General features: G+C 43.2%; 1 protein-coding gene across 2 annotated transcripts in view; it reads right to left on the bottom strand.

Annotated features, from left to right (window-relative positions):
- The window catches only part of LOC139566741 (uncharacterized), a 41129-nt gene extending 20445 nt beyond the window's left edge, over positions 1-20684 (bottom strand). For both annotated transcript variants that reach the window (XM_071388023.1, XM_071388024.1), the window contains exons 1-4: positions 20185-20684; positions 14347-14477; positions 13967-14155; positions 6885-7049 (exon numbers count right to left, since the gene is read on the bottom strand). In XM_071388023.1, the coding sequence (XP_071244124.1) occupies positions 6885-7049; positions 13967-14155; positions 14347-14477; positions 20185-20476 (777 nt within the window). In that variant the 5' untranslated portion in view covers positions 20477-20684. The remainder of the gene's footprint in view (positions 1-6884; positions 7050-13966; positions 14156-14346; positions 14478-20184) is intronic.
- Positions 20685-26268: the final 5584 nt, after the last annotated feature.

Here is a 26268-nt window from a genome sequence, read left to right as displayed (position 1 = left end):
GCATATTGTCTTTATAAGTACACCAATATGATATTTACAGCACACAATGTTTTGTCTTTGTAACATGAACACACATCGATTTTTGGGGGGATAATTATACAACGGGTGGTTCTAATCCTGAATGCTGATTGGTTAAAACCGCATTCCAGGCAGTGTCAATTCCACAAGTTACCACCGGCTAAATCTATGACATTAAAATGACTATTTACCCTGTTCCACCTGACTGCGCAATCCACTGTCTCATCAGCCCAGCCAGGCAATTTATAAACTTGATCTCCAATATAAAAAGGCATCTTGACATTATCTCACATTTCTTTTAGACTAACATTTATTTTTCAACAGCGGAGATTTGTATAAACCTTGCTGTCTGTCTCCCCGACATTTGCAACATTGTTTCAATATTCAAATTCGATCTCCAGTTTTCCCATAGTAATGAACGTGTTGGGAGTCGGGACAAGACAGACAGACAGGCAGGCAGATTTTCTCAGCCAGTCTAAATCATGAATCAGCATCATCATGTCCACATGTAGCCTACAACTGTTGTCGGAATATTAGTAGCTCTGGGATTTGTCTCCCGGAAAGATCTAACAGCGGATATAAGTATAGACAAGATGACACAAAACTAGCCAGTTCTAGAATATTGTGTTGTAGGACAGCTAAACTTGCAGTTGATACCATTTCCACAGTAACATGTATTTACATGAAGCGATGAAACTAAGTTGCAAAATACTTTTGTAGCAAGGTGTTGTAGAACGAGTGTCTTATGAAACACATTCCGGACACTAGCTAGGTTCCATCCAATTGGTGACAGATTGGCGACAAATTCCCAAGTAATGAATTTAAAAAATACAAGTTAAATGGGTTTCCATTGCATTTTCAGATACACTGATGGTTCTGTCACAAAATATGTTGCTTTATATAGAGAATGTGCCCACTCAGGTCTTGGCACGTGCGATCTAGCCAACAGCTCGCAGATGAAATACGGGTATAGCCCACATGATGAGATTATTATGGACAAAAGAGCAAGAGTATTTTTACTTGTCAGATGGCGGCCAAGCATCGATCATCATGTCACCAGAATAAGACCCTCAATATTTATCGGAAAGGACCATCTAGCACTTTCACCACCCTGTGAGGTTCATCATAACTTATTTCATCTGTAGCCTAATAAACTGCATTGTTTCCTTAGTCGTAGTGGGAGGATCCAAGTTTACTTCGATATGATGGATATTATATCAATATTTGTGCATGAAGGCGTTTTCACCAAATGTTGTTTTGTCCACATTTGGAACGTTTACCGTCAAATGTGTTGTTTCCATCAGGCCTGTCCTGACATTTCTGATCCGACATGTACTTTACTCATATAAAAATGTTGGATGGAAACTTACTGGCTCTTGCTACGTTGCTACCTTGCCATAACTAATTTGACAGAGAAATATCAGCTAGATAAGACGCCAGCTGCAGCTATCACCAAGCTATGCTAGCTAGCTGATGACAGCTTGGCTAAACACAAGGTCAACGCAGGCTTTAGCCTACACATAAAACTGAATTGACCCTTCGCTAAGCCACGCACCCACCTTGGTTACTTTTGCAACCTCGGACAACATTTTCCCGGGATGCCCAATTCCCCATTCAACCACTGGCGAAATCCCCTCATGGTAATCTCAAACTGTGTTTCTAATACAATGAGATTAAACACAGACTACCCCTGGTTAATCAGGAAACTCTTGGGTATGTTGTGGTGGACTGTCATTACAACCACTTCACGGGAACCTGGTAAAATTCTATTTGTAGTGTAGCTAGGTAGCCACTGACTGGTTCTGAATTCACTGTCAGCATTCAGTCAAAGCTATAACTGCTTTTTGAGCTAACTAGTGCTCGTATACTGATGTCGACAGCAGATGGGATTTGTATTCATAACATTGCTAACTTAGCTAGCTAACATTACCTTTTGAGAAAACAAGTGGTGGTCAATGAGACTGAGAGCTAGCTAACCAGCTAAGCTAGCAAACAATGTAACAAAAGTATAATTTTGGATTCAAAAAATACTCCAACAGGCTCTGCATTTCAGGAATCACAGTAACAAGTACTCCTGGTGCACTGTTAAATGATTTAGCCATGCAAACATAATTTTTTTGCCACAGCCCTTCTTCGATGAGGTTTAATGGCGGTTGGCATTAAATAAATGTTGCATTACCACCACCTACTACACTGGAGTATAACTCCCTTATACATTGCTTAAAAAAAATATAAACTCAGCAAAAAAAAGAAACGTCCTCTCACTGTCAACTTCATTTATTTTCCGCAAACTTAACATCTGTAAATATTTGTATGAACATAAGATTCAACAACTGAGACATAAACTAAACAAGTTCCACAGACATGTGATTAACAGAAATGGAATAATGTGTCCTTGAACAAAGGGAGAATCAAAATCAAAAGTAACAGTCAGTATCTGGTGTGGCCACCAGCTCCATTAAGTACTGCAGTGCATCTCCTCCTCATGGACTGCACCAGATTTGCCAGTTCTTGCTGTGAGATGTTACCCCACTCTTCCACCAAGGCACCTGCAAGTTCCCAGACATTTCTGGGAGGAATGGTCCTAGCTCCCACCCTCCGATCCAACAGGTCCAAGACGTGCTCAATGGGATTGAGATCCAGGCTCTTCGCTGGCCATGGCAGAACACTGACATTCCTGTCTTGTAGGAAATCACGCACAGAACGATTAGTATGGCTGGTGGCATTATCATGCTGGAGGGTCATGTCAGGATGAGCCTGCAGGAAGGGTACCACATTAGGGAGGAGGATGTCTTTCCTGTAACGCACAGCGTTGAGATTGCCTGCAATGACAACAAGCTCAGTCCGATGATGCTGTAACACACCGCCCCAGACCATCCACCTCCAAATCGATCCCGCTCCAGAGTACAGGCCTCGGTGTAACGCTCATTCCTTCGATGATAAATGCGAATCCGACCATCACCCCTGGTGAGACAAAACCGTGACTCGTCAGTGAAGAGCACTTTTTGCCAGTCTTGTCTGGTCCAGCAACGGTGGGTTTGTGCCCATACACAACGTTGTTGCCGGTGATGTCTGGTGAGGACCTGCCTTACAACAGGCCTACAAGCCCTCAGTCCAGCCTCTCTCAGCCTATTGCGGACAGTCTGAGCACTGATGGAGGGATTGTGCGTTCCTGGAGTAACTTGGTGCAGTTGTTGTTGCCATCCTGTACCTGTCCCGCTGGTGTGATTTTCGGATGTACCGATCCTGTGCAGGTGTTGTTACACGTGGTCTGCCACTGCGAGGATGATCAGCTGTCCGGCCTGTCTCCCTGTAGCGCTGTCTTGGGCGTCTCACAGTACGGACATTGCAATTTATTGCCCTGGCCACATCTGCAGTCCTCATGCCTCAATGCAGCATGCCTAAGGCACATTCACGCAGATGAGCAGGGACCCTGGGCATCTTTCTTTTGGTGTTTTTCAGAGTCAGTAGAAAGGCCTCTTTAGAGTCCTAAGTTTTCATAACTGTGACCTTAATTGCCTACCGTCTGTAAGCTGTTAGTGTCTTAACGACCATTCCACAGGTGCATGTTCATTAATTGCATGGGAAACAGTGTTTAAACCCCTTACAATGAAGATCTGTGAGGTTAATTGGATTTTTACGAATTATCTTTGAAAGACAGGGTCCTGAAAAAGGGCCATTTCTTTTTTTTGCTCAGTTTATATAAATCAACAAATACCATACCATCTAACCCTACACTCACTAAAAACCACCACCCTACTCCACTATTTAAAACGATTTAGTGCTACCTCAGGCCAACAGCCTGAAAGGATGGGACACCACCACTTAACACACCCTGTAACTCTTCTGATGTCAAGTCTCGCACACCCAAATATCTCTCTGAATCTGCCACCACCACCTCCATTTTCTGTGATTTACGTTCCATCCCTGCAGTACAGTTGATAACCATTGCTATAAATGCCAAAAATCCAACCTTACTGAAACATATATCACTTGTTGCCCTAGCCCTCTGTACTGGTACAGATCTACTACTCACACCACTCTTCTAAGGATCCTTCCCCCTTGACCCATCTTCCTCTACTTTCTTCACTGCCTCAGCATACGACAACTTCTGCACTACTCTAACCCTGGAAACCTCAACCTGCCTCTCTCGCACGGGACATTTCTGATCCCCAGCTCCATGGGCACCCCTACAATTAACACATACCACTACTTTCCCCAATGCTACACATTCCTTTGTCTCATGCCCTTCTGCACACTTCTCACATCTAGGAACCTCCCTCCTAGACTCTGCTGCCACTGCACTTAAGCTTGACACCTGTAACAACGTAATGTATTTGGCACAAAAGCTTGTACGGGATAACTTATATATCCTAACATCCCTTTGTCGGGCAAAGACTCAACATCAAAACTCAAAAGGACAGCCAGCGACTCTTCTGTTTCACCACTCACCCTCCCTCTTTGTGTCGCACCAAATGACGAGCATTATAAACACCGGGAATCTTCCCCTTCAGTTGGTCAACTTTCACATTTACCCCTACCCCAGTAATCACTCCTCTCAATGACACCCTTCCTTGAGAGCAAAGCAAATCACCTCTCTTGTTCCCATTCATTTAACGTGGAGCGCCTGCTGCCTCTGACCAGCAGAAACCACTTTGCCATAGCCCTCACTGGCTTTCATGCAATTTAAGCGTGAGCTTGTCCGAGGACTTGACAACAGTTGAAATCCATTGGAGCATGGCGATTGGTTACCCAAAATTCTAGGGCGGGGCTAAGCAAAGGGTCAATTAGCTGACCGTCGTGGGAGAAAGGCCTCAACTTCAAAACTTTGTTCTCTTCATAGCAAAATTAGCTTACCTCGCTGTACTCACTACTACCCTTGTTTGTTGTGATTTAATGGCAAAGAAACACCCACATCAAATCCAGTGACGGTCGGTGCCATTTAAGATGAGAGATGATGATTTTTTTTATGAGCATGGCCTTACTTCTATTACAGCATATTGAATGACTGTCATTCATATTTTATTAATCCAGCTCAATGTAACAATCGACAGGTTTAGGATACTACATGATACTCATATTTTCCATATACCCATCATGAGGTTGCTACAAAAGGTCAAGAGAAAAATCTGAGTAATTTAGAAGGTTGACACATTCAACACCGCCTTGCACACTCTTGCCTGCATCTAGCTGATCTAGGGTGTAGTCATTAGTCCTACAGTTGCAAATGAGAGTTTCTATTGGACAAATTAAGGTATGGTTATCCCAGTTTCGTTCCATTTGCTTCAGTTTAATAAATATTTTTCAACAAAATCGGCAGAATGAATACACCCCTGATCCCCGCAAACACAGTTCCCTTTCATAGCAGCTACATACAAAAAGCATGATAATTTGCCCAGTGTATAATTCCTACTCACATCTATGCGCTCGTCCTAGCAACTTTTCCCTTCGCTTGTGGACTTCAGTGCACAATACAACAGCTGTATGTGACCAGACAAAAAACATTCTTCTCCAAATCAAACCTTCATTCCATAACTGCTAACCGATACACACAGCCTACATAGTTGTCACCTAACGTCATAGTCAACATAGCTAGCTACTAGAACTTATGCGTTAATAAACCAGCTACAAATGTTACAGTGTACAGCAAGCAGTTTAGCAGTTACACCGACGGGCCCCGGTGGCAATAAATTAATAAAAACAAAAGCTTAACTTGACTCAGAAGAGTTCCAGTGATAGTAATAGCCAGCTAGCTAACATAGTATCCCTCGCTGTTTGAGCTGGGTGTTTGAGTAGGCTAAACTAGCTAGCTAGCTGCATTCGCTAGCTAAATGCAAATAGAGCAAAAATAAATAACAATTTGGGGATGAGGTAGTTGGGTGGGCTATTTACAGATGGGCTATGTACAGGTGCAGTGATCGGTAAGCTGCTCTGACAGCTGATGCTTAAAGTTAGTGAGGGAGAAATAAGTCTCCAGCTTCAGTGATTTTTGCAATTCGCTCCAGTCATTGGCAGCAGAGAAGTGGAAGGAAAGGCATCCAAAGGAGGAATTGGCTTTGGGGATGACCAGTGAAATATACCTGCTGGAGCGTGTGCTACGGGTGGGTGTTGCTATGGTGACCAGTGAGCTGAGATAAGGCGGGGCTTTACCGAGCAAAGACTTTTAGATGACCTGGAGCCAGTGGGTTTGGCGACGAATATTAAGCGAGGGCCAGCCAACGAGAGCATACAGGTCGCAGTGGTGGGTAGTATATGGGGCTTTGGTGACAAAACGGATGGTAGTGTGATAGACTGCATCCAATTTGCTGAGTAGAGTGTTGGAGGCTATTTTGTAAATGACATCGCCGAAGTCAAGGATTGGTAGGATAGTCAGTTTTACGAGGGTATGTTTAGCAGCATGAGTGAAGGATGCTTTGTTGCGAAATAGGAAGCCGATTCTAGATTTAATTTTGGATTGGAGATGCTTAATGTGAGTCTGGAAGGAGAGTTTACAGTCTAACCAGACACCTAGGTATTTGTAGTTGTCCACATATTCTAAGTCAGAACCGTCCAGAGTAGTGATGCTAGTCAGATGGGCGGGTGAGGGCAGCGATCGGTTGAAGAGCATGCATTTAGTTTTACTAGCATTTAAGAGCAGTTGGAGGCCAAGGAAGGAGTGTTGTATGGCATTGAAGCTCGTCTGGAGGTTTGTTAACACAGTGTCCAAAGAAGGGCCAGAAGTATACCGAATGGTGTCGTCTGCGTAGAGGTGGATCAGAGAATCACCAGCAGTAAGAGCGACATCATACAGAGAAAAGAGTCGGCCCAAGAATTGAACCCTGTGGCACCCCCATAATACCATTCAGACAGTAGTTCAGCGGGCTCACCTCAGTGAGACTGTGTGTGGTCCTGTGCTGGTCAGCTAGTTCCTCTGTGGGTTCAAGAGGAGGTGAAGTCTGGTTGTCCTCCATGACCATGTTCCCCTCAGAGTTCCCCAGACCCTCCTCACACCCCTCCTCCTTGACCAGCAGCACCTCTGGAGCCTCCTCCTCCTGGAAGAGACAGATGATACAGATTACTGAGTACTACACTGTAGTTACAGGATTACTTAATTGTTTGTTAAACCCATTATGGTGGACATAAATATGATGTTGTGGGTAAAAATACATACAAAAGTCATCATCAGTCAAACCTGGGGGAGGGGGAGGGTGCTGCAATTGTTTTCGCCAAAGGGGGGGATCCTGGACAAATATCAAATCCTTCCACTAATACAGGACTATTAAAGGCCCAGTGCACTACTTTTGTGAACAAATATTTGTGTACAGTAGGTGTTTGTTAGTGTGGGGGTATATTTATTTATATTTAAGTGTATATTGGTTATAAAGCGCTGCTGGGTATATGCAGAATAGTGTGAGATCAGATGTGAGGTATATTAAAGAGAGTCACAATGAAAGTCTTAAAATGAAAAGTCAAATTTTGTGTTTATTAAACGTGAACAAGTTTTAAATACACCATATGAAAACCACACATGCACGTCTCAACTAAAAATCTGAATAAACTTGATAACCTGCATACATTTTCTCATTAAAAGTGTCTCTACAGAAAAATCTGTAGTGGTGTCACGCCCTGGCCTTAGTATTATTTGTTTTCTTTATTATTTTAGTTAGGTCAGGGTGTGACATGGGGTATGTGTGTGTTTTGGGTGATTATATGGTATAGGGGGTGTTGGTTGTAGTGTATGGGTTTGTGTTGAGTGTATGTGTCTAGGTATGTCTATGGTTGAGTGTAGGTGTTTAGGAAAGTCTATGGTTGCCTGATTTGGTTCTCAATCAGAGACAGCTGGTTATTGTTGTCTCTGATTGGGAGCCATATTTAAGGTAGCCATAGGCTTTAGGTGTTTGTGGGTAATTGTCTATGTTGAACGTTTGTTGCTTTTTGTGTGCACTAACGTTTATAGCTTCACGGTCGTTTGTTGTTTTGTTTTGTTAGTTTGTAAAGTGTTTTGCTTCGTTTTTCCTTCTTCAAATAAAAAGAAGATGTCTTATTTTTCACATGCTGCGTTTTGGTCCGTCTCTCCTCCACACGATCGTGACAGAATTACCCACCAAACAAGGATCAAGCAGCGCGATCAGTGGCAACAGGAGCAAGGAACAAAGGATTCATGGACATGGGAGGAGATTTTGGATGGAAAGGGACCTTGGGCACAACCGGGAGAATATCGCCTCCCTCGTGAAGAGCTGGAGGCAGCGAAAGCCGAGAGGAGGCGATATGAGGAGGCAGCACGGAGGCAAGGCTGGAAGCCCGCAAGTACAACCCAAAAATTTCTTGGGGGGGGGCTTAGAGGTAGTGGGCCGAGGGCAGGTAGGAGACCTGCACCCACTTCCCAGGCTAACCGTGGAGAGCGGGAGTACGGGCGGACACCGTGTTACGCAGTAGAGCGCACGGTGTCTCCTGTACGTGTTCATAGCCCGGTGCGGGTTATTCCACCTCCCCGCACTGGTAGGGCTAGATTGGGCATTGAGCCAGGTGCCATGAAGCCGGCTCAACGCGTCTGGTCTCCAGTGCGTCTCCTCGGGCCGGCTTACATGGCACCAGCCTTACGCATGGTGTCCCCGGTTCGCCTACATAGCCCGGTGCGGGTTATTCCACCTCCCCGCACTGGGAGGGCGACGGGGACCATTCAACCAGGTAAGGTTGGCCAGGCTCGGTGCTCAAGGGAGTCAGTACGCCTGCACGGTCCGGTATTTCCGGCGCCACCTCCCCGCCCCAGTCCAGTTCCACCAGTGCCTACACCACGCACCAGGCTTCCAGTGTGTCTCCAGAGCCCTGTTCCTCCTCCACGCACTCGTCCAATGGTGCGTGTCTCCCGCCCATTACCACCTGTGCCTACGCCACGCACCAAGTCTCCTGTGCGTCTCCAGAGTCCTGTGCATCCTGTTGCTGCTCCCCGCACTAGCCTTGAAGTGCGTGTCCCCAGCCCGGTACCACCAGTGCCGGCACCACGCACTAGGCCTAATGTGCGTATCCAGGGTCCAGTATGCCCTGTTCCTTCTCCCCGCACTAGCCTTGAGATGTGTGTCTCCAGCCCGGTACCACCAGTTCCAGCACCACGCACCAGGCCTACAGTGCGCCTCATCCGGCCAGAGCCATCCGTCTCCCCAGCGCCATCTGAGCCATCCGTCTCCCCAGCGCCATCTGAGCCATCCGTCTCCCCAGCGCCATCTGAGCCATCCGTCTCCCCAGCACCATCTGAGCCATCCGTCTCCCCAGCGCCATCTGAGCCATCCGTCTCCCCAGCGCCATCTGAGCCATCCGTCTCCCCAGCGCCGTCTGAGCCATCCGTCTGCCCAGTGCCGTCTGAGCCATCCGTCTGCCCAGTGCCGTCTGAGCCATCCGTCTGTCCCGAGCCATTAGAGCCGCCCGTCTGTCCCGAGCCGTCAGAGCCGTTCGTCAGTCAGGAGCTGCTAGAGCCATTCGTCAGACAGGATCTGCCAGAGCCGCCAACCAGACAGGATCTGCCAGAGCCGCCAACCAGACAGGATCTGCCAGAGCCGCCAACCAGACAGGATCTGCCAGAGCCGCCAACCAGACAGGATCTGCCAGAGCCGCCAACCAGACAGGATCTGCCAGAGCCGCCAACCAGACAGGATCTGCCAGAGCCGCCAACCAGACAGGATCTGCCAGATCCGCCAACCAGACAGGATCTGCCAGATCCGCCAGCGAGCCATGAGCGTCCAGAGCCGCCAGCGAGCCATGAGCGTCCAGAGCCGCCAGCCAGCCATGAGCGTCCAGAGCCGTCAGCCTGCCACGAGCGTCCAGAGCCGTCAGCCTGCCATGAGCGTCCAGAGCCGTCAGCCAGCCATGAGCGTCCAGAGCCGTCAGCCAGCCATGAGCGTCCAGAGCCGTCAGCCAGCCATGAGCGTCCAGAGCCGTCAGCCAGCCATGAGCGTCCAGAGCCTTCAGCCAGCCATGGGCAGCCAGAGTCGCCCGCCAGCCATGGGCAGCCAGAGTCGCCCGCCAGCCATGGGCAGCCAGAGTCGCCCGCCAGCCATGGGCAGCCAGAGTCGCCCGCCAGCCATGGGCAGCCAGAGTCGCCCGCCAGCCATGGGCAGCCAGAGTCGCCCGCCAGCCATGGGCAGCCAGAGTCGCCAGTCAGCCGGGATCGGCTGAATCCGCCAGTCAGCCAGGATCTACCAGAGACACCGAAGCGGATATTGACAATGCTGGAGTGGGGGCCACATCCCGCACCCGAGCCGCCGCCATATTAGGGCCCACCCCGGACCCTCCCGTTTTGCGGCCCGGAGTCCGCACCTTTTGGGGGGGGTACTGTCACGCCCTGGCCTTAGTATTATTTGTTTTCTTTATTATTTTAGTTAGGTCAGGGTGTGACATGGGGTATGTGTGTGTTTTGGGTGATTATATGGTATAGGGGGTGTTGGTTGTAGTGTATGGGTTTGTGTTGAGTGTATGTGTCTAGGTATGTCTATGGTTGAGTGTAGGTGTTTAGGAAAGTCTATGGTTGCCTGATTTGGTTCTCAATCAGAGACAGCTGGTTATTGTTGTCTCTGATTGGGAGCCATATTTAAGGTAGCCATAGGCTTTAGGTGTTTGTGGGTAAATGTCTATGTTGAATGTTTGTTGCTTTTTGTGTGCACTAACGTTTATAGCTTCACGGTCGTTTGTTGTTTTGTTTTGTTAGTTTGTAAAGTGTTTTGCTTCGTTTTTCCTTCTTCAAATAAAAAGAAGATGTCTTATTTTTCACATGCTGCGTTTTGGTCCGTCTCTCCTCCACACGATCGTGACAAGTGGAATGAAAGTATGATGTTCACAAATGCCTATTTCATTATAGCCTACACCAGTGGTTCTCAACTGGTTTTTGCCTGGGGACCAAAATTTTACAATGACAATTGAGTCGCGACCCAATATTATGGACTGTTGATGATTACATTCTGTAATGTTGTATTGCAGCTGCCTTCTTGGGCAGGCTTCACTTGCAAAATAGACTGTCTCAATGGGCAACTACTATTGTATTAAAGAAAGTAATTACACAGCCATATTAACTGAGAAAACATTTATTGTAAATTCAAGAGAATAAGCCATTTTAATTAGGAGACCAGTTCAGGAGTGGGGTGTAATACATTATCCGACTCAGAACATGACATCAAAACCAGTCCAATAATGTTAATGAACAATAACACATACCAGTTTTTAAAATAGAAAAAACAGCAATCATTAGGAATTCTTAATCATCAATTAGCATGTGAATAGTTTCACAACCTTAAAGTTTGTTTAAAGGTATACGTTTTTAACCAGTTAAATAACATGTAATATGAATGTCAGAATTAATTAACAATAATAATTAACCTAGTGAACAATAACTCATGAACCTGTTTATTTATTGTGTGTGGGCGGGTGTGTGTGTGTGTGCGTGTGCGGGTGTGTGGCCTATCAGTGGGAAAGCTGGGGGTGTTTCTTCAGTTTGATACGTTTATTGAAGTTCGGGGTAATGGTTGACAGGGCAACTCGGAGGTCATGCTGGTTGTCCAGGCTGTGATGGGAGTACCATAGGGCTGCACACAATTGGCCCAGCGACGTCCTGGTTTGGCCAGGGTAGGCCGTCATTGTAAATAAGAATTTGTTCTTAACTGACTTGCCTAGTTAAATAATGGTTAAATGTTTGAAACATTTCCAGTTTGTTTCTGCTTTTAGTTTTCATCTTGGCCATAGCAGAGAAGCCACTTTCACACAGATAGGTGGTGCTGAACGGTAGCATGATTCTGATTGCATGACAGGCAAGAGCAGGATACTCTCCCATTAAGCTGCACCAGAACTGTGGCAGTGTCATTTCCGGGACGCCCATGCTCAGTCCGCGGTCAAATGACAGCTCCACCAGCTGATCCTCTTCATTGCTTGGCAACGTGACACTTCCCACCTCCTCCCGAAAGGAGTCCCATATCCAGTCGTCTCGTCTCTTTTTCTCCTTGGGGAAGTAGTCGCAAAACTTTCCCTGCAGCTTGACAAGATGCTGTTTAACGTTTTTTTTTCAGTGTGTCGCTGAGCGCTTTGTTGATCAGATTCTGAATCTCTAAATCAGCATTGGGAAACATGTCAATACTCCTGTTAGAAACATGATTTGACCAAACGGTAAGCTTCATATTGAAGGCATCCACTTTGTCCCTCTGTTCAAATCAATTGTGCCCCCTCCTTTGCATTGACAACTTGAGCAAATTCAGATGATCAAAACTATCTGCCAGGTAGGCAAACTGTGAGAGCCATTCCTTACAATCGAAATGTTTGTGCAGAGATTACTTGTTTTCCTAAAGAGACACAGCAATCTCGGCTCGAAGCTCATAAAAGCGACCCAACACTTTACCACTGGAAGCCAGCGGACCTCTGCATGATAAAGTACCTGCTGGTGCTCGCTCCCCATATCCCTACAGAAGGCCTGGAAACACCTTTTATTTTTGATATTGTTGACACACTTGATCACATCCTGGAGAGTGGCGTGGAGCTCAGGCACCATGTCCTTCGCTGCCAATGCCTCCCTGTGTAGGAAGGAGTGGTTCCACGTCGCACTCGGTACTCTCTTCAGGATTCGCTTTACTACTAGATATTTGTGCGACCCCCAAGTTGAGAATCCCTGGCCTACACAGTACAAACACAATATGTAACAGACTTTTTAGGCTTATATATGCCTTTTATCTCACACAATGTCTGGATGCAATATTTTACCCAGGAATATTCTACATTGAAATCTGTTACTCTCGTTATTCAAAAATGCTTCTGTGGATCTTTCTGCTGACAACATTGAAAATGTATCATTGTCTAACGCAGGGTTTGATGTAAAAGTCAGAAGCTATCGAGTGGAATGGTTACTTTCTATGTTATAGTGGAGTGTTTTTTCTGCTGGTGTATCCTTAGTTAGTTACTCTCTGAATGGCCTCTCTCCCGTGTGGACCTTCAGGTGCATCTTCAGATGGTGCTGGTGGGAGAATCTCTTCTCACACTGGGGGCAGCTGTAGGGCTTCTCTCCTGTGTGGACCCTCTGGTGCCTCTTCAGGTCACCGGTCTGGGCGAAGCGCATGTGACACTGGGTACAGCTGAATGGTTTCACCCCTGTGTGGACCCTTTGGTGCCTCTTTAGGCTGCTAGCCTGGGCGAAGTGCATGTGACACTGGGTACAGCTGAAGGATTTCACCCCTGTGTGGACCCTCTGATGGATCTCCACCTTCTGGGGGCAGCTGAAGCCTTTGTTACAGAACATGCAGAGGAACCATTTTTCTTTACTATCACCTGCTGTTGCTCCCCCTCCTCGAGCCTTGGCTCTTTGGTCCTTTGAGTTCAATAACTGATCGAAAAGGACACGGCTGTGTGAATTGGAAGGCTCCATCGACGTGGACAATGGGTCCCGATCCCTGAGCCTGTGTAAATGGGACTGGGTGGCGACATTTACATTTTTCTCTAAACTGTCCCTGTAAACTAAGAAATCTCTGCCCTGTGAGTGTCCTTCTCCTAAGTGAGTCTGGTCTGCATTCCATATCAGAGGAGTGTCGTCCTCTACTTTCACAGTCACTTCATCCTCGACCAGACCCTCCTCTTTCTTATCTAGGAACCCTTCAGAATATGCACTACTACTATACCGGTTCCTGTCCCCTCTAGACAGATCAGTCTGTGTCTCTAAACCCAAGGGCATGTTGCCAGGGTACATCTCTGTAGCGTAAGAACAAAACGGATCATGGCCAGTCTCTAACACGTCACCTGAGTCCCGATGGGAATGAACCATCCTAGGGCTCGGGTTACCGTAAAGTAAATATTCTGAGCTGGGAGCAGGAGGACAGCGCAGATTCTCCAGCTCTAGTCTCTCTGGGTCTGATCTGGGGTCAGATCCTGTGTGTAAGAGCCTGTGTGTTACAGTTACAGTCTCTGTGTCCGTCTCTGACTTGAGGACGGCGTTCGGCGTTCCACTGACCTCCGTGATGCATCGTTGGGTCCTGGGCTGCGGCGCTGTGGCGATGTCCTCCGTGGCGACAGGGTGCGCCACTCCCACCGCTGCTCCAGTCTGGATGTCTCTGCTGTGTCGTGGGTCCTCCTCTCCTTCAGTCCTCTTCTGCTTGACCAGAGACGATCCTCCAGGACCTGCAGCCTCTGCATCTGCAGACTGACACAAGAAGAGAGGAGGTTATTATCGGTACATGAGTTGAATTGGATAACAAAGTCTCACAAGCTCCCCTATGGCAGATAAATAAGGATGTACATGTAAGCAAGTGAATAGCTGAGGGGAGCCTTTCTGAAATAAACAGACCACATTTAATGCACTGTAATTTGTTTACGTTACACTATGACACTAACCTCTATCACAATAACATGCTGGGTTGAGGTTCCACTCCCCTCATCTATAGCTATGGGTTGGTCATCTCTCCACAAGTTGTGTTCTGCTGGCTTCACAAAGCTCCTGTGGCCTCCAATGAGATGTCCTTCACCTAAGAGAGTGATTGGGGGAAAGAGGGTGCTTAAGTTAAGTACCACTGTCAATGCTCAGCGCTATATTGTACACTATTGACACCGTCTACAATTGGCAAGGATGTAAACAGGGCTGGACTACCACATCTGGGGACCTGGGGCACTGAAATTATTGACACCCTTGATAAAGATGAGCAAAATAAATCATTTAAATACTGAGCTACATTGTATGCAAAAAAAATTGGGGAAATTATATTATATTATACTAATACAATTGCTCAGAGAACAATATTTTGTTTTACACCCGTTTTTAGATCCTTTCAATACCTTAATGGCACCGATACTTTTTCTGAAATGCTTTATGAGTTGGAGAACACATTGGGAGGAATCTTATAACATTCCTACATACAGAATCCTTCCAGATCCTTGATATCCTTTGTCTGCGCTTATGGACTGCCAACTTCAATTCAAACCATAGGTTTTCAATGGTTTTCAAATCCAGAGACTGAGATGGCCATTGCAAAAAAATTATTTTGTGGCCAACTAACCATTTATTGGTGGATTTTTATGTGTGCTGGATGATCCACTTGCCGCCAAGTTTCGGCCTCCTGGCAGAGGCAACCGGGTTTTGGACTAAAATGCTGGTACTGGGTCATGATGCTGTTGATATTAACAAGGGCCCCAGGACCAGTGGAAGCAAAATAGCCCCATAACATCAAAGATCCACCACCATATTTTACAGTAGGTATGGGGTTGTTTTCTGCTCATTTCGACGCCAAATCCACCACTTAACCAGCATGGCTACCACAGCATTCTGCAGCGATACGCCATCCCATCTGGTCTGCGCTTAGTGAGATTATCATTTGTTTTTCAACAGGACAATGACCCAACACACCTCCAGGCTGTGTAAGGGCTATTTGACCATGAAGGAGAGTGATGGAGTGCTGCATCAGATTGACCTGGCTTCCACAATCACCCGACTTCTACCCAATTGAGATGGTTTGGGATGAGTTGGACTGCAGACTGAAGGAAAAGCAGCCAACAAGTGCTCAGCATATTTGGGAACTCCTTCAAGATTGTTGGAAAAGCATTCCAGGTGAAGCTGGTTGAGAGAATGCCAAGAGTGTGCAAAGCTGTCATCAAGGCAAAGGGTGGTTACTTTGAAGAATCTAAAATATATTTGGATTTTGTTTAACACTTTTTTGGTTACTACATGTTTCCATTTGTTATTTCATAGTTTTGATGTCTTCACTATTATTCTACAATGTAGAAAATAGTAAAAAAAAAAACAAAAAAAAACCCTGGAATGAGTAGGTGTGTCCAAACTTTTGACTGATACTGTGTATCAAACAATTGGATCCAATGAACTGAGCAGGCGGGGCTGACATGCTTATAGCGTTGCTAGGACTCTCTAAATATGTGCATAAATGTATAATATTGTGCTGTTATTATTTCTATTAATATGATCTATTATGATTATTTATTTATTTTTTCAGACTGTTTTCCATGTTATTTGGTTAGTTCTCTTAAAAAGCACCCTCATAGATATGCAATAGACCTACGGTGCTTTGAATGTGTTAGTGAAGGGTGGCAGTATTGAATTATGTTTTCATGGGACTGCCCATATTTCCCTCTGGCCTACGCCAATTGGCGGCCAAGGATTTGCCTTAGGACACAAAGGTGCGTCATGAGTCAGGGAGATGGTCTGATGGTCTTGGGCCTAGATATGGGGGAGGTTTTAGTGGGTGGACTATTAGGACAATTGGAGGTTTACAAAGTTGCAGCTACAGTATGCTTAACAGTGCAAATATTATGGTACAGCTATATGGACACTTAATCAACCTGGTGCTTTTTAATGGTAAGTTTACAAACATTGGTTGTGGTAAGTATAATTGAAATGTGGGTATCGTTATGGTAAGTGGAGAAATAAGTATAGCCAGTTACAATTGCAATGGCTTAGCAGATCATAAAAAAAGTAGGTACATTTCTACCTGGCTAAAAGAGAAAGAATATAATATCTATTGTTTATAGGAAACTCACTACAAATATAGATGAGACTGGGAGGGAGAAATATTTTTGTCATGGGCAAAGAAACTCAAAAGGGGTGATTATACTAATTAATAAAAAATGTAATCTGATTGTTCACACTGGGCAAATAGATCCTCAAGGAAGATAGATTATTTTAAATATGCTATTGGACCAAAAACAGATATGGCTAATTAATCTATATGGGCCAAATAATGATGATCCACAGTTCATCGAAAATATATATAATAATCTATTGAGCTCACAAGCAACGAATGAATCTATTATTATGGTGGGAGATTATAATACGGTTTTAAGTACCTCAATGGATCATAAAGGAAATCGTACAAACTATCACCCTCAAGCACTTAAGGAGATCACAAATATCATGGCTAAATTAGAACTAGTGGATATATGGAGGCTGAAAAACCCTGACCTTGTGAGATATACACGGAGGAGGCTTAATCAAGCTAGCCATCTGGATTACTTCCTGGTCTCATTCATCCTGGCATCAAAAGTTTAAAAAGTATTAATAGGAGACAGAATGTGATCGGACCACCATCTAATTGAGCTCCATATAACTCTTACAGAATTTCCACGTTGACGGGGATATTGGAAATGTAATCAAAGCCTATTGGATGACAATTTGTTCTTAATTAACTAGAGAAAATAATTAATAATTTACTTTTTTCTGCACAACAGAAGATCCCCTTATTGTCTGGGTAACTTTTAAATGTACTTTTAGAGGCCATTCAATACAATACTAATCAAAAGCAGTTTAGCTCAAAAGAGATTAGACTAATAGAGGAAATAGTGGAAATAACAGCGCAGGTAGATGGTAATGGAAACTGTATTATAGGTTAGAGGAAAAACAAAACGAATTGGAGGTACTTATTCAAGAACAATCAAGAGTAATGTATTATAAAAATAAAGCGAATTGGATGGAAAATTGTGAAAAATGCACAAATGTTTTATTGAATCTTCAACATAGAATTGCTACAAAAAAGAACTTACAGAAACTCATTACAAATGATGGAATCATCCATGATTCACCAAATGATATTTTGAAAGAGGAAGCAAAATATTTTAAGCAAAATATTTTATTTTCAGTCTCCTCCATTTCCACTGAATGATGTTAACTGTAAGGATTTCTTTCCTAATAATAATGTAAAATTAACAAATTTACAGAAAGACCTGTGTGAAGGCCAATGTACAAAAGAGGAACTGTTTAAGGCAATTAAATATTTTCAATATGGAAAAACACCAGGGCTTGATGGTATACAAGTAGAGGTACATCAGACCTTTTTGATGTACTCAAAGATCCAGTATTAGCATGTTTTAATTAATCCTATAAAAATTGTAGACTTTTAGGTACTCAACAAGAAGGTCTGATTTTATTACTACTAAAAGAGGGCCCAGGTGATAAGTATAAAGATCCAGTCTATTTAAAAAACTGGACGCCTTTTACACTTCAATGTCGTGATGCGAAAATCCTGCCGAAATGCATTGCACATAGAATTAAAAATGTTTTACCAGATATTGTTCATCCTGATCACACATGTTTTTTACATGGACGATACATTGGAGATAATATACGACAATTACTTGAAACAATTGAACATTATGAAACTTCAAAGATATCAGGCCTGGTCTTCATAGCAGATTTTGAAAAGGCGTTTGATAAAGCACGACAAGAATTTATATATAAACGCCTGGATTACTTTATTTTGGTGAATCTCTTATACAATGGGTTAAGTTATGTACAGCAACCCCAGATGTAAAATAGTAAATAATGGTTACTTCTCAGAAAGTATTGAGCTTTTAAGAGGAGTAAAACAAGACTTTCTGTTGTTTCCATATCTATATACTACAGTATCCCAGCAGTGCTTCCCTTCCCTCTTTTTTCTACACATTTACTCATGCTCTTATGTTGATTCATTTTAAGTCCAGGTTACATTCTGTAACATGCAACATCAAGAGTAATGCAGTCATCTCCTGATAAATGAGTGAGTGAATGCATGTGTTTATGTACATAATGCATATACTTAAATGCAGACTCAGTGATAACGTGACCACACGCAGTAGTGTGAACCACCCTCCAAGATCTCACTTTTCATTACATTATCTACAGCTACTGTTATTGTCATGTTGGTCAATCTAATCTGTAAAGAACTTGTGCTTGCCATTTCATCCTGGGCACAGTGAGATACACAGATGCCCTACATACACTAGCACTGCAAACACTCCAAGAGTGAAAAGAGCAGCTGTGCCTGGATTTTGCAATCTCCTTCTTCAAGTGCCCCTTTGGACACTGGCTGCCTGTCGAGGGCAAGTGACAGGCAGAACCACCCGTAGCACCCACCTCCTTTCTATCCCACATGCCAGAACAGAGAGATAGCAACAAAGATAGCAACAACAACAACAACAAAATCACCCATACCCTATTTCTGTGGACTCTGAGGATCTCCCTCATCTCATATGATGTACTTTACTTCTCATTCATACTTTTGTTATCTCAACTAAATGTTTTTTTATTGTTTATGTTTCGATGTTAGCCTATACCTATATATTTCAGTCTATAACTGCCACGTGGGTCTATTAAATAAAATAAACAAGTTCACGACACATCTGTTCCACAAAAATAGAAACCTTTTACATTTTTCAATCTTAATTACTGACAGGTTGGTTTTCACAATTTGTTCATTTAATTAATCAATTGGGTTAATTAATCGCTGTAAATGCTTTTTTGGTATTTGTGAGTTCAACATTATTCAACTGTTTGTTATCTCCTGTATTATATCCAACCACAAGTGCACTACTGTAGTACTGAGCTATGACATGTGGTGGAGGAAGGGAGACAGGAAAAAAATAATAATAACATGACTAATGAAAGCATACTTTCGTGTAAAACAAGACAAGGGGAGGGAAGCTCAAAATACAAACATGCCAGCCAGATGAGCCAGTGTATTAACTGAATTGCACATGAATGAATTGATAATAGCTGCATAGGAGCTCACTTGGTGATCTGAAAGCTAAGTTAATGTGCAGTTTCCACGTTTTTTTGTTGTTGCTATTTTGAATCGTAGAAACTCGTTTTAGCAGCATAATTGTCACGGGAAATCAGCTTTGTTTACATACCGGTTTTGTCTGTAATGAGCTCCAAAATTGGACGCATTAGTTCATCACACCATTGATATAGCAACGGACGCAAACAACTAATTGAATCCTATTGTGGAGCAGAGATGGACACATTTTGGTAAATGGACAGAATTTGTCATGACAGGCCATCAATCTTAAAAGTCTTTTGGGGGGGTTGGGGCCCCAGGGCAGTTGCCAGTTCGGTAATCTGCCTTGGATGTAAGGTAACACTACTCATTACTTCTTGATATACTACTTATTTATTATGTTCCATGCATCACATTCTTTTAATTGAGTGTGACAATAGGAAATTCAGTAAATCAAGAATCTGGTTATAATTTTATATTGTGTCTTTGTGCTAAAATAATTTGCTCTTAATTGACCTGCCTGGTAAAATAAAAAAAATGCACGATAGCTAGCTACCTAACTAAGTATTCGGGGGAAGTATTGCATACTACTAACCAAAAACTGACCAAGACCCAAATCTGGGTAACACATCTCAACACATGCGCATATTGGAACAGGGCGACAGGCTCCGCAGCTTTGGCCATCTGCTAAATGTACCTCTTGCCATTCCTCTGTATCGGTCGAGGATCTTGACACTATTCGGACAGGCGAGGACGCGCTCTCGCGTTGTCCTCTCTGCGCGCTCCCGTGCAACCTTCAGTTCCAGTAACTGTAGTTTCCTCCGCAATGTCCTATTTTCTTTCTGGCTTTGAGTTATTTCCAAACGAAACACTGCATAGTCGTCGTCTACGAGTTTACATATATCTGCCACGGCTGAATTCGCTAACACCTCCATGATGGAGGCTATTTGAGTGTGAAAAACCATAACGTTACTGTTACAGTTAGCCATTGTTAGCAAACGTTAACCAGATAACATCTATCAACTAAGTTCTGTCTCCAACGCGAATTAAACACTACCTGGAGTAAGTATATGATGCTGTGCAGTTAAATTAGTCATATTTTGAGTTCCAGGGTAATAATAAATGTCTAAATAACAACAATAAAAACGCAAACGTGGAAACTGTTCTTAGTCACTGGTCACTTCCGTTTACACCGAAGAGAAATGATCTTATTGGTTGGCGTCATAGCCCAAAGGGTGTGGTTAAATTGATGCGCTCTATTCTTTTAAATACGGTACTGCTTATTACATCAAATATCTTATGATCATTATCTTTCAAGCTGAGAGCAGACTTGTTTAGAAAGAATAGAGTAGAAAATAATGACTTAGTTCCATTTACATCATCTCATATTTGTATTTATTACGGATCCCCATTGGCAGCAGCTACTCTTCCTGAGGTCTGGCAAAATTAAGGCAATTATACAATTTAAAAAACATTACAATACATTCATAACAGATTTCACAACACACTAAGTGTGTGCCCTCAGGCCCCTACTCCACTACCACAAAATCCACGTGTACAGTGCAATGTTATCATGTGTGTGTATGCATATGTCTGTGCCTATGTTTGTGTTGCTTCTCAGTTCCCACTGTTCCATAAGGTGTTAAATATATATTTTAAATCTGATTCTACTGCTTGCATCAGTTACCTGATGTGGAATAGAGTTCCATGTAGACATGGCTCTATATAGTGCTGTGCGCCCATAGTCTGTTCTGGACTTGGGGACTGTGAAGAGACCTCTAGTGGCATGTCTTGTGGTGTATGCATGGGTGTCTGAGCTGTGTGCGTGTCATTTAAACAGACAGCTCAGTACATTCAACATGTCAATACCTCTCACAAATACAAGTAGTGATGAAGTCAATCTCTCCTCCACTTTGAGCCAGGAGAGATTGACGTGCATATTATTAATGTTTGCTCTCTGTGTACATCTAATGGCCAGCCGTGCTGCCCTGTTCTGAACCTATTGCATTTTTCCTAAGTCCCGCTTTGTGACACCTGACCACACGACTGAACAGTAGTCCAGGTGCAACAAAACTAGAGCCTGTAAGATAAATATTAAACTGTCCTTGTTTTAGCCTAGATTTACTGTCTCTCTAAAAACAGGTATTTACACAAGTACAGTACCAGTCAAGTTTGGACACACCTACTCATTCCAGGGTTTTTCTGAATTTTTACAATTTTCTACATTGTAGAATAATAGTGAAGACATCAAAACTATGAAATAACAAATATGGAATCATGTAGTAACCGAAAAAAGTGTTAAATAAAAATATATTTTATTTGAGATACTTCAAAGTAGCCACCCTTTGCACACTCTTGGCATTCTCTTAACCAGCTTCACCTGGAATCCTTTTCCAACAGTCTTGAAGGAGTTCCCACATATGCTGAGCACTTGTTGCATTTGAAATGATTTAACTATACAAATGATATCTGGACAGTCGAACTACATGTGTTTTAAAGAAAACATTTTTTTTTTTACTTTGCTCACGGGTGCGCTGTGCTCTGCTTGTTTCGGCAGAAGGGTGGAGAGGGGCGAGAGAGGAGCAGGTGTGTGTGAGACAGTCAATATGTGGCACAGAGGGAGACCGAGAAAGTATCCAAACCAACTTGCGCTAGTTAGACAAACTTGCTGCTGCCTTATCATACCATCTGGTAGTGTCTGTCTTAACTGCATTACATCATTGTAAAGAAGCTATTTAGCTACAGTAGCTAGCTAGCTAGCAAAAGTAGCAAGTCTAATTGAGGCTATTTAGCTTTGCTCTCAATACTTGGCTACAACAACCCCATTAATATGAAACAGCCTACCTGTTGGTTGATCGTTGTAGCCTACTCCTTCTCATTTAGACAATTCAATTCCGCTATTGCCTTTTGCGTTGATTAGAAATCTCCCACTTCACTTGCTACACATGGAGCCTCTGAATGTAGCGCCGCTTTGATTGACGACAATAAGAAAAAGCTCCTGTGAAATGTGTGTAGGTTACCGGTGCCTCTTTATGGGGCACACTCATTACTGTAATAAAATTGTATTAACATTTTGAATGTAATGGTCTATCCTTGTAGGCTATGTAGAAATGTCACATAGATAATTGTACTTAATTAGAGACAAAAGCCTTTGTTGTTAAAATAGGCCTATATATGTTTCTCTCAAATGAATACTCTACCAAGTAAATAAATACTAATGTCCATGGATATTTGAATAACAGTGCCCATCTCTAACTCAGTCCCTGCAATGATACAAAAATAACCATGTCATTCAGCACAGTCAATTTTGTATTTAACCTCAACAAAATGGTCATACTCACATAAGGTGAAGTACAGTACTTTTATTGCACAAAAGATGCATGTGACAATTAGAATAACTTTTCTCAGTATAGTAACACTTGACCTTTTCTGTAAATCTGGTACCCTCACTTTGATAGAATACTTTGGAAAAGGTTCAACATTAGATTACACACAGCTTCACGACTTGAATTAAGGCACTATCATTTCCTCATAAAACACCAGCATCATGGTTGTAAAGATGGGGAGGTCTGTCCATGATGGATATGCTTTGCTTTTTGACACCACACTCCACAAAGTAAGTCCTGCAGGCTCTAGATTATTACCTCTTGATTATTGTCCAGTCATGTGGTCAAGTGCTGCAAAGAAGGACCTAGTTAAGCTGCACCTGGCCCAGAACAGAGCAGCATGTTTTGTTCTTTGTAATCAGAGGGCTAATATCAATAATATGCAAGCCAGTCTCTCTTGTCTAAGAGTTGAGGAAAGACTGACTGCATCGCTTTTTTTTTATTTTTATAAAAAACATGAATGTGTTGGAAATTCCTAATTGCTTGCATAGTCAACTGACACACACACTTAACCCACCAGACATGCCACCAGGGGTCTTTTCACAGTCCCCAGGTTCATAACATATTCAAGGAAAAGCACAGTATTGTACAGAGCCATGATTGCACGGAACTCGCTTCCATTTCATATAGTGCCAGTGAACAGCAAACCTGGTTTAAAAAAAACAAATCAACACCTCACAACACCTCTCCCCATGTGACCTACTTTTTGGGTGTATGTACTAACATCCACCAATCAGGCCTTTATGGTAGTGGCCAGATGGAAGTCACTCCTCAGCACCTCTCCCCCATGTGACCTACTTTTTGTGTGTACAGTGCATTCAGACCCCTTGACTTTTTCCCACATTTTGTTACATTACAGCCTTATTCTAAAATTGATTAAATCTACACATAATACCCCATAATGACAAAACAAAAACATTTTTTTGGATATTTTTGCTAATTTATATCACATTTACATAAGTATTCAGACCATTTACTCAGTACTTTGTTAAAGCACCTTTGGCAGTGATTATAGCCTCGATTCGTCTTGGGGATAACGCTACAAGCTTGGCACACTGTATTTGGGGAGTTTCTCCCATTCTTCTCTGCAGATCATCTCAAGCGCTGTCATGTTGGATGGGGAGCGTTGCTGTACATCTATTTTCAGGTCTCTCCAGAGATGTTTGATCAGGTTCAAGTCCGAGCTCTGCTCTTTATTAAAAATAAAAAACAGATACCTAATTTACATAAGTATTCAGACTCTTTGCTATAAGACTCAAAATTGAGCTCAGGTGCATACTGTTTCCATTGATCATCCTTGAGATGTTTCTACAACTTGGAGTCCACCTGTGGTGAAATTCAATTGATTGGACATGATTTGGAAAGGCACACACGTCTGTACAGTTGAAGTCGGAAGTTTACATACACCTTAGCCAAATACATTTAAACTGAGTTTTTCCACAATTCCTTACAATTAATCCAAGTAAAAATTCCTTGTCTTAGGTCAGTTAGGATCACCACTTTATTTTAAGAATGTGAAATGTCAGTCGAGAATGATTAATTTAAGATTTTATTTCTTTCATCACATTCCCAGTGGGTCAGAAGTTTACATACACTCAATTAGTATTCGGTAGCATTGCCTTTAAATTGTTTAACTTGGGTCAAATGTTTCTGGTAGCCTTCCACAAGCTTCCCACAATATGTTGGGGGAATTTTGGCCCATTCCTCCTGACAGAGATGGTGTAACTGAGTCAGGTTTGTAGGCCTCCTTGCTTGCACATGCTTTTTCAGTTCTGCCCACACATTTTCTATAGGATTGAGGTCAGGGCTTTGTGATGGCCACTCCAATACCTTGAGCCATTTTGCCACAACTTTGGAAGTATTCTTGGGGTCATTGTCCATTTGGAAGACCCATTTGCGACCAAGCTTTAACTTCCTGACTGAGGTCTTGAGATGTTGCTTCAATATATCCACATGATTTTCCATCCTCATGATGCTATCTATTTTGTGAAGTGCACCAGTCCCTCCTGCAGCAAAGCACCCCCACAACATGATGCTGCCACCCCCATGCTTCACGGTTTGGATGGTGTTCTTCGGCTTGCAAGCCTCCCTCCTTTTCCTCCAAACATAACGATGGTCATTATGGACAAACAGTTCTATTTTTGTTTCATCAGACCAGAGAACATTTCTCCATAAAGTATGATATTTGTCCCCATGTGCATTTTATGGCGATTTTGGAGCAGTGGCTTCTTCTTTGCTGAGCGGCCTTTCAGGTAACGACGATATAGTATTCATTTTACTATGGATATAGATACTTTTGTGCCTGTTTCCTCCAGCATCTTCACAAGGTCCTTTGCTGTTCTGGGATTGATTTGAACTTTTCGCACCAAAGAACATTCATCTCCAGGAGACAGAACGCGTCTCCTTTCTGAGCGGTATTACGGCTGCGTGGTCCCATGGTGTTTATACTTGCGTACTATTGTTTGTACAGATGAACGTGGACCTTCAGGCGTTTGGAAATTGCTCCCAAGGATGAATCAGACTTGTGGAGGTCTACTAATTTCTTTGAGGTCTTGGCTGATTTCTTTTGATTTTCCCATGATGTCAAGCAAAGAGGCACTGAGTTCGAAGGTAGGCCTTGAAATACATCCACAGGTACACCTCCAATTGACTCAAATTATGTCAATTAGCCTATCAGAAGCTTCTAAAGCCATGAAATAATTTTCTGAAATTTTCCAAGCTGTTTAAAGGCACAGTCAACTTAGTGTATGTAAACTTCTGACCCACTGGAATTGTAATACAGTGAATTAAGTGAAATAATCTGTCTGTAAACAATTGTTGGAAAAATGACTTGTGTCATGCACAAAGGAGATGTCCTAACCGACTTGCCAAAACTATAGTTTGTTAACAAGAAATTTGTGGAATGGTTGAAAAATGAGTTAATGACTCCAACCTAAGTGCATGTGTTACGAATCCCTTTGGCCCGACAATCTAGGGGGGATGGTAATGGGACCCGTAACATAACTCATGCAAATTATAGTAGTGACAAAGTAAGAGTGAGAACGAAATAACCACGACAACTAATATCTACCGTCAAACACTCAGGGTTTATTTACAAACACACGGTAATGGGGAGCAGGAAAGGGGGCTGAGCTGGACCCAAGGAATGAAACAATAAGCATCCAAAAACACCCCTAAGCTAGACTAGCCTATGTAACAACAGTTAACTAACTAACCAAAAATACAGTGGGTGGTCCGCCCAGTTCTAACTAGTGTATTTAACAAAGTATTCCTACGGGTAAAGTATGCCCATGGGCGACTTATCTGGTTACCCCCTTTTCCCACCATCAAACAAACACTCAAACACCATAACCAAACATAATACTCACAGGTGGGGACAAAGTGACATGTATCCT

The sequence above is a fragment of the Salvelinus alpinus genome, chromosome 39, assembly GCF_045679555.1.
Source record: "Salvelinus alpinus chromosome 39, SLU_Salpinus.1, whole genome shotgun sequence".
NCBI lineage: Eukaryota > Metazoa > Chordata > Actinopteri > Salmoniformes > Salmonidae > Salvelinus > Salvelinus alpinus.
The sequence above is the reverse complement of the archived record's forward strand: the minus strand, read 5'-3'. Positions and strand labels throughout refer to the sequence as shown.